Source organism: Cyprinus carpio, chromosome A21, assembly GCF_018340385.1.
Source record: "Cyprinus carpio isolate SPL01 chromosome A21, ASM1834038v1, whole genome shotgun sequence".
In the NCBI taxonomy this organism is placed as follows: Eukaryota; Metazoa; Chordata; class Actinopteri; order Cypriniformes; family Cyprinidae; genus Cyprinus; species Cyprinus carpio.
In genome coordinates, this window is record NC_056592.1 from 15,803,758 (window position 1) to 15,813,316 (window position 9,559).

General features: G+C 39.2%; 1 protein-coding gene across 1 annotated transcript in view; it reads left to right on the forward strand.

The window, feature by feature from the left end:
• Positions 1 to 7,434, forward strand: part of si:ch211-247j9.1 (rho GTPase-activating protein 24) — an 11,708-nt gene extending 4,274 nt beyond the window's left edge. The window contains 6 exon segments of the mRNA XM_042711046.1: positions 2,541 to 2,766; positions 4,091 to 4,221; positions 4,356 to 4,431; positions 4,594 to 4,715; positions 4,897 to 5,908; positions 6,482 to 7,434. Coding sequence (XP_042566980.1) covers positions 2,541 to 2,766; positions 4,091 to 4,221; positions 4,356 to 4,431; positions 4,594 to 4,715; positions 4,897 to 5,908; positions 6,482 to 6,719 — 1,805 coding nt within the window. The 3' untranslated portion in view covers positions 6,720 to 7,434.
• The last annotated feature ends 2,125 nt before the right edge of the window (positions 7,435 to 9,559 follow it).

Consider the following 9,559-nt stretch of genomic DNA (forward strand, 5'->3'; position numbering starts at 1 on the left):
TGAACTGGTTCTTTTAATCCAATCAAAAAACAAAACACTGCTAACAGCATAATCCCATTAACGAACAAACAGTTGGATTGATCTACCATATTTAATAATTCAAAAACACTTTTAATTCAACTGACAAACAAATAGTAAATTTAAATTTTACTTCAGCTGGTATACACAGAGCAGTTTTGATTGTGTTGATTGCATTTGTAAGAAATTTAAGAGATATAATCCTTGATTTTAGAAAAATATGATGTATAGGATTATGAAAAAAGCTTTGATTATATCTGTTAAACAGTAATTGAATTACATAGTTTGTGCTCTGTTGCTAGTTTTTAAAATTAATATATTTTATGTACCAAATTAGAAGGTTCATTGTATAATTCATAGCATTAATATATGAAGAATTTCTCAAATATGCAAGCAAATTAATGTTTATAACTGAAATATGCCCAAATGAATCAGAATTTAAAGTATTCATCAATTCATCCTCGTATTCATCAATATAATGCATTAAACGACAATGTTTCTACCTAACATAACCCAAACACCCAGTAGATGTTATTTTACAAACACAATCTGTAAAGTCTTGAGTCCCAATATGAAAATCTATCCCTGTACATGCAAATCTGATCTGAAGGTGAAAGTTGAGCTGCAGAGATTCTCAGTGAATTCCCTACATTACCTCTCCAACATAACTTTACATAGCTCTAGGGCTCCTAAAAGGTGAGAGATGCCCCTACAGATAACACAGCCACATTCATTGCACACACACTGGACAAATGTCTAAGGATCTGTTTTAGACTGGGATTCTCATCAGGGGCCAAGTTACTGGGCACAAATGTATAAAAAGGGTTTGAGGGGTGTGTTCAGCTGCGTCCAATGGAAAATTCTTGGATTCAAGCCATGTGAGGTACACAGGGACAGAGAGAAAGAAAGGAAGATATAGCAGAAAGTAACCAGCAGAAAGTTCTAGCTCATTTTATTTTTAGTCAATCTGTGTTTTGTGGTGTTAATGATTCATGTTGAGGGGACAGAAATAGGGAAAACAGAAGGTGTTTCCGCCACCTTGGCCACACTCCAGTAACCCTGCAGTGGATTAGCTTAATACAGGCAAGAGGCTGGAAAAAAGCAGACAGAAAACAGACAAAGAAAGAGTACAGGAGAAATATAATTTACCGTACAATCAACAGCAGTGAATGAGACAGAAAGTGTAAGAGTATTAGAAATTCAGTTAGGGAGGAAGACTTAATTTGACAGTAAACCGAGGAGGTGCTGACTTTGGACAATTAAGTCCAGACAAACATAACCTCCCCTCAGAGGCGAACACAGACAAGTCTCTGTTGTTGTCACCATCAATGATGGCATATGACTGAGACATCCACTTCAAGAGGCGGTGTCACAGGGAACATCTACTTTGAACCAGACTTGTTCTCATTTAACTGAGAAGCACTTTATCAGTGAACTCCCGCAGGAAGAACCCCGAAACGGTATAAGAGGTCGAGTGCTGGATGGACAACAGTGTGGAGACAGTGCTTCCATAACTCTTCTTTGGGATGCATTTTGAATTGCAACGAATGTAATCTGCTTTCTCTTTTTACCAGGACTAAGGGCACCACATTTATTAACAAACGTTTTGTTTTTCGTTAACTTTGCTAAGCTCCTGCCCTTCAACTTTTGGACTCTTACAATTGAAATGGAAGGAACTTTTTTTTATGGAAGTGTGCTTAAAATAAGAGGTGTGCACTTGAACAATGCCTCCTCTTTCAGAATGAGGACTGTCATCTGATTTGGAATGCTGATATATCCGATAAGCACGCATATCTGAGCTAGAGGGTCAGTGTTGCACATCAGCAGGAGTGAGAGAGAGCTTTTCTTCGGTGTACTAAGCCTCATCAACTTACCTGCAGACAGGAGAACGAGAGAGAGGGAGAAGGAAGAGCAAAGGAAAAGGGAACATCCAGTTCTAGACACAAACAAGTTTGCAAAACATGAGCTAAAGGGATTTAGGTTCCGTGAGGACATTGGTTCGGTGCCAGTTTCAGGATCGCTACAAAGACTGAAAACATCCCAGGGTGAGGTCAGGATAGCAGATGTGTGTGTGTCCTAAAAAAAAGAAAGAAGACAGACCTATAAAGACATAATTGAAGAGACAAGAAAAGATGCCTGAAAACAAACAGACAATCCAGCGGACTGGAAGCTATCTTTCTCAATCTGCTTACAGGAAGATAAAAAGGGTGCTGAGCTTCAGAAGACGTGAGTATTAAATATTAGGCAGGGAGAGCGCACACCATCACACACAGAGGTAGATTTTGGTGCATTGCAGCTGCAGCGTGCATTAATCTTAAAGCCGCTTTTTAACAGAACATTATTATTCTTTTATGCAACTGTCCTATTTCTGCAGACTCAACAGGATCTTCATTTTATGCTTTTGCGGATAACTGCATTTATAGCAAGTGCTCTCACTATTTCAGCACATCGCAGTTAACAAAATTAGGTAACTAAGGAGCTAAACGGGGTCTGACACTGACAGCTCTATACCTGTATCACAGGTGTATTTGGTCAAAGGTTGGAGGAGACAGTCCTGTACGAGAGGAGGTATGGGGATCACATGGCTCCTTTGGTGGTGGAGCAGTGTGTTGATTTCATCCGAGAGCAGGGGCTCACCGAGGTGGGACTCTTCAGGCAGCCACACCAGTCAAACACCTACAAAAAACCTACAATAATCTTTAGAAACCAGTCTAAACAAACTTAAGACAATTAAGATAATGAACATAAGTAGAATAAATGTACAGCAGAGCAGTCGAAATCAGCATAATGTACATATTTGCAATTATTTGTCTTCACCAGGCATAACACCAAAAAATAAATCAACACACTAAATTTAAAACAAAACATTCCAAAATTACAACTCAATAAATCAATTTTAAGTGAGGTAGCTCCAATTCAGTTTCTGAATTTTAACTGAGGTAGCAAACGTAATACAGAATTCAGATTTTGAATTTAAAGGGGTCCTATTATGCTTTTTCACTAGTCTGTAATGTTGCTGTTTGAGTATAAAAAAGATCTGCAAAGTTACAAAGTCCACTTCAAAAGGAGATATTTTATTTAACAGAATTCACTTTTCAAAAACTACAACGAACGAATCGTTTTACTACAACGCATCTTTTCCTGGATTTGTGATATCACAAATACTGACGAATGGGACGAGACCTGGTTGAGCTGCACTAGAGAAGGCAACGTGTGTTATCACTATGTCGGACACACGCTAGTTTTCCCAAGGCAGAAAAACTTAAGAGTGGTTTCAATCATCGGGGTTAAATCATGCGCTCAAATTGATTTGATATAGACGCAATATTTACACTGAAGCTCACAAACCGCTATGGTGACATTTCCCGATCAGGCGCCGAGTGGTGCCAATCTCAACACACACTGGCCCAGCTAACCAATCAAAGCACATATCGTATTTCAGAAGGCGGGCCTTCAGTTGATAAAGGAACTATTCGAGCCATTCATGCCAGACTAGGGAGAGTGGTGTTGTAATAATGTAAAATATGTGAAAAAGAATGTGTTTTTCGAACAACCTAGTATGAGAACCTGTTCTAGTACACCCCCAAAACAAAATCAAGACTTTATAAAAGAGCATAATAGGACCCCTTTAAGTAAGTATCAGAATTTCATATAACTGCAGTAAGCTGGAAATAACTAGGAAACTTTTATACATGGTCAACGGTGCTATATAATATATATATTATTAGACACAAGAAGGAGGGACTGATTTAGTGTGTGTGTACTGGTATTCCCTACATTATGAGGACCAAATGTCCCCACAAGTATAGTAATATCAGTAAAATGACAAAGTTTTGTGTGAGGGGTAGGGTTAGGGTTAGGGTAAGGGAATTACAATATTTACAATATTAAAAAAACAAAAACAATCAAACCAATGTAATCAAAACAAAATGAAAACAATACCATTTTTCAGATATAAAGACATAAATACAAATAAAAAATCAATAAAAAAAATTATATCCAAAAAATAATTTAACCACAAATACTTGTGTGTGAATTTACTCCCGTAGTGAATACATGTTTGCTCTCCCAGCAGCACAGATGTCCACACAGTAGCATCTTTGCTAAAGCTATACCTCAGGGAGCTGCCTGAACCTTTGGTGCCATTTTCCCGCTATGAAGAGTTTCTTGTATGTGGCAAAATAATCCCACAAAAACAAACAAAAAATATAATAATACCATTACATTCTGGTCATTTAGGCTTACAAAATTAAACAAGAAATTTGTTAATATGATTACATTCTGGTCATTTAGGAACCAATAATAATCTTTTCTCTTATAATCTCATCCTGTACTTCAGGGTTTGCAAGATTTGAGGAGTCTCCTTTATGAGCTACCTGTTGCAAACTTCAACCTCCTGAAATACATTTGCCAGTAAGACTGAAGTCATTTTTATTCAAAGATTTAGGGGTTAGGTTTTCTATATCTAGACATTGGCATTTGGAGCGTTAGCCTAATGTGCAATGATGTGTCTAGTCTTAAAAGTATAACATGGCTCACATCAGATAACAAGGCTATGACACATCTCGGTTCCAGATTCTTAAATGATGTGCAGTCATACTCCAATGTCAACAAGATGAGTATCCAGAACTTGGCAACTGTTTTTGGGCCAAATATACTAAGGCCTAAAGCTGAGGACCCAGAAAGTATCATTGGAGGTGAGAAATATTTAGGTCTCCATAAAAAGGGTTTGTGGCTAATCCAGGTAAAGTCCTGGCTTCAACTGAGATTTAGATAGCTCTAAAATTTAGTGTATGTACTCCTGTTTTGAGGTCATATGAAACTGTTTGCCTTAAATCTGACGGACATGCACTTACTCATTCCTCTCTCCTTTACTAGGGGCAGCAGTTGTGCAACATCTAATGTCTGAACTGATCCGTGAGCACAGCTTGCTCTTCTCCCGAGAGAACTGCAACACTCCTGAAACATCTTTACAAGCCGCCCACCCCATACAAAGACACAGTAACCTTGTGGAATGGGTGCACGAACCACCTGCCCACCTGAGGGAACCTCTGTTGAGCAAAGATCACATGGTCCTTCCAGATCAGACTGTTGCCTGTCCACATAAACACTCTTTACCACTAAACACAGAGAGGAGAGGGTCTTTTCAAAGCCCTTGTGATAAAAACATTACCCATTTATCAGAGACGGAGCAACAACTTCAAGAAAACTCTACACCAACCAGCTCTGCTCTGATTTATGACAACTACAGTCAGAACAGCCCACAAGAATCTCTCCATACAAGACATGTACATACACCCTCAACCCCACTACCTGCCACTACTGCCTGCTCTTCTTTGAGCAAAGAACTGGAAGCTGGAGTTCAAATATGTATGCAGTCAAGGAGCTGGCCTGACATTGAAGAACCCAGCTGTGGACCAGAAAAAACCTTAGAGGAAAGTGGAGGCAGCAGTGAAGCCCAGGATAGTACCTTATCTGTCTATGACAACATAGCTACTGAGGAGCAGGGGGACCAATATATAGAAGAGAGGGAGGCAAAAGGTACTACCAGTGTGGCTGAGAGCAACAGCTCTTGGTCCTCCAGTGAGATCGTGCCTTTGGATGGGGGCAGTGGGAGTGGTGGAACTGCAAGCCCTTGCAATGTCTCCCCAAGACAGTTCCCCTCTTTCAGGATGGACTCTAGAATGGAAGAATTTCGTCCCAACTCCCCTGCCTCATCCTCTGCTCCTACAGATGCGCCTTTAAGCACTGGCAGCAGCGAAGTCTTTTTGCCAAATGCTCCCCAAGAGCCCCTGGTCTTTCCAGCTTCCCACGCAATGCAGTGCGTTGTTGCAGGGCTTCATCAACAGATGACCAGACAAAAGGCAGAGTACGAGGCAAATATCAACAGGTAAGATCACTTCATCAGTAGTCTTGGAACCTGACAACAGGGATTACAAAAACAAGGAAGTTGTAAAAACAAAATGGACTGCAGATGTAGGCAACATTAGTCCTAGAGTGCCTATGTCCTGCAGCGTTTAGTCCCGTCTTGCCTGTAGCCTTAGTGATTCTGAAGACCTTGATTAGCTTGTGTGTTTGGAAATAAATTCAGCAAAACACCAAATAGAAAAATCACTCAACAACAAACGATCCCAATAAATCAGAACTCAAAAACTACAGTAACACGTGTTGCAGCAGTATTGGATCTGAATGGTGCAGAGCGGTAGCTCTCCAGTAGCAGGATTGGCTAACCCTGCATTAATACAGTCTTACCCAACCCTGTTCCTAACACCAATAGTACACATTCTGTAACCTTACTTTTCAGGTCTAAGTCTCTAACAAGCCAATGAGTTGAATCAGGTGTGTTTGATTAGCAAGAGTTTGAAAATTTACAATGTTGGTGCAGTGTTCAGGGTTGAGAAACACTGGATTGATAAATAAGCGTACCTTAACACAGTATGTTTATCCCATTCTCTGTCTCCAGGTTGGAGCAGAGAAACAAGGTACTTCAGGGGGAAGTTGCAGGGCTGCGCTCAACTCTGGAGCAGCAGCGGCGCTGGGTCAGTGTGGCTGAGATCAAGATGAGAAATGTAGAGCGAGCCCGTGCTGATGCTGATAGACGGAACACCACTCTGCAACAGGAAATGGAGCAGTTCTTCGAAACATTTGGCGAGCTTAACACAGAGGCCCGGAAAACCAGTCGCATTGTTCAAAGTTTTTGAAACAATCATGTGCTTTGCTACAAGACCAACCTCAGTAGCATATTAAGATTTCATTGTTTAAAAGCAGTGTTTTTCAACTCTGGTCATGGCATTACCCCCAATAGCATATATTTTTGATGTCTTTCTTATCTGATACCTCCATTCCAAGTCTGGGTGTTTCAACCAACAAGCTGATGAGTTGAATTAGTAAGACATAAAACATGTTCAGTACTACAAGTACTCCAAGACCAGGGTTGAGAAACAGCTATATTAAAGTAATGTCTGTAAAAAAAAAAAATAAAAACAGGAGTCTTTTTCAGGGCTGTAGAAATGAGGATGCATTCCTGAGGGAAACCATTGCCCCACTTTCAAGTACAGTTCTGTTGCCTAAACGACTGTGCAGACCAGCATGTTCAAAATAATACTAAAGGCAATTTTCTGCCATTTAAGTGATCAAAGACAATGGAATGACCCAAAGTAGGATAAAATTTCATGTCTAGTAAGCATGGATGCCATATTTGAGAAAAGAGACTGTAATGAAAACTAGGCCCTAGGGATGCTCTTAATATAAATGAGCTCAAACTTAAAAAGTCTCTGCCCTGACTGAGGGTCACTGTACATTTTATTTAATTGGGACCTGTGTAGGTAACACAAGACACAGTCATACCTTGTACACAAACTGTTCATACACTGAATGCATTTGTACCATATGAAATAAAGCGTAAAACAGACAGTACTTTGAGCTTTTTATTTGGCCAGTTGTAACAGATGCTCTTTTTTTCTTTTCACAGAGAAAAGAAGTCTCACTCTGTTATTGTAGATGGAGGATAATTTAAGGTTTTGCATACGTTTCAGACAGGTTTGTGATTTGGGTAATTCCCATCATAGCCCACTGACAGGGCACCCATATGTAGCACAACAATACAAAACAAAAGAAATCAAAAAAAAAATCACCATAAAAGATCAGACAGATATCTATACCTTATAAACAATATAACTGTATACTTAAATCTGAACACAAAGAGAACAGTGTTTTCTTAAGACCAACTCGCACTGCACCGACAGACATGACAACCAGACACGTTCCTCTGGTTTTGTCAGATCAGTGTGTTAACCCTGTTGGTGTCTGTTGGCATTGGTCATTGCTTGTTTTCGCCAACTGAACATATTAAATCTGCGTTTGTCAGAGGGTGGAATGTCTGAGAAGTGACATACTGTAATAGGTTGGCTGTCAGCATCTGTTAGTGCAGTGTGAATTGGCCTTTATGAAGATAGTCTGAGAAGTAAATGAATATCTAAAAAGTGAATAATTCTTCAAGTCATTACTGATTCCACCTCTAGTGACAGATTGGCAGTGACAAAAACACTGTTTTTCACAAACACACACCCTCTCCCCCAAGGGAAACAGACACCTAAAAGAAGAGAAATTAAGCCCTTGAGAAAGCGCGAGCCAGCTTTGTTCGTAGTCTTGAAGGTCTCAGTGCCACAGAGGTCCATCATGAGTGTTCATAACAGGAATCAACGAGTCCACAACAGCAAAACTAAGGTGCATGAGGCTCCGAAATTAGAATGGAACACAATGCACTATTGCATTGTCGTAATACATTATCACTGTGCTAACAGTAAGGTGAAGCACCAAAAAGAAATCTCACAAGCCCAAGGAGACCAAGAAATCTGATGTTTGAGAAAACAGACAAACTGGCATGGCTAGCAAACATCCCAGCCTGCTAATAAAAGAACTTGATAGTAGGTACATTAGCATCAATCGTTTTGTAATCTCCAGACCAAGCTGTAATCACAAGATCAAAGCATTAAAAATAATCTTAATGCAAAAAAAATACTCCAGACCCTAACCACAACCTAAAGACCTGTCCATCAGTGAAGGACAACCAACCCAAATTTTCAGTCTGTCAGAAGAGCTTGGAGGCACAAACTCAACAATGCACTCATATTATCCTCCAGAGGCTCTCCAATCATCATCTACAACTAGAAGACAGGTTTCTGCAACGACCTCAAGTCTGGGATGAAGAGGGCTTGTGTTATCATGCATAAAAATGAATGTAGAGTACAGGACACTTCATCATACATCTCTACAACACTGGAGGGAAAAGAAAGCAGGGAGGTTTTGAGGAACGGTTGGGTTTTCATCCTGAATACCATTATTAAAGGATCACACAGTCCAAAACAGGTCTCTAAGCTCACGCATACAAAACAAAAAAAAACACAATACATAAATAAAACATACCAGTGTTTTACTGAAAGGACTTCTTTAAGAAGAGGAAACTGAAGAAATAAAAATCCAAAATCTGTCAGTGTTTTACTGAAAGGACTTCTTTAAAAAAGAAGAAACTGAAGAAATAAAAATCCACTCACAAGTCTATTTAAAAGAAAGAAACCATAAATTTACTTTGTACAACATTCTTATGGGCTTTTCAAGTTGGGGGAGATTAAAAAGGCAATGGTTTGCATTAGCTCATGCAATTAAACATACAATCTTACGAGATAAATCACAAACTTGTCAGCGGTGATTAATTACTCTTGGAATGAGAAATAGGGGCTTTGATTAGGATGTTTGCTCCAAAGTTTTCCATTGGATAGCTAGAAGTTTTTGTTCTTTTTTTTTTAACAGAATATTCTCACTTCTAAACCTCTATGTGCAATTTTCTTTTTAAATCGATTTCAAGTGCCATCTACATAATTTGCTTTACAGTACATATGCTAAAGCATATTCAGAAGCTGTAAAATTCTTTCCACAGCACAAAGAAAGAAAAACTGAACATTTACACAAAATCTATGTACGTATATATACATGACTACACCCTAACCAACAGAAAAAAAAGCATCATTAGGTTCTCTTTTAA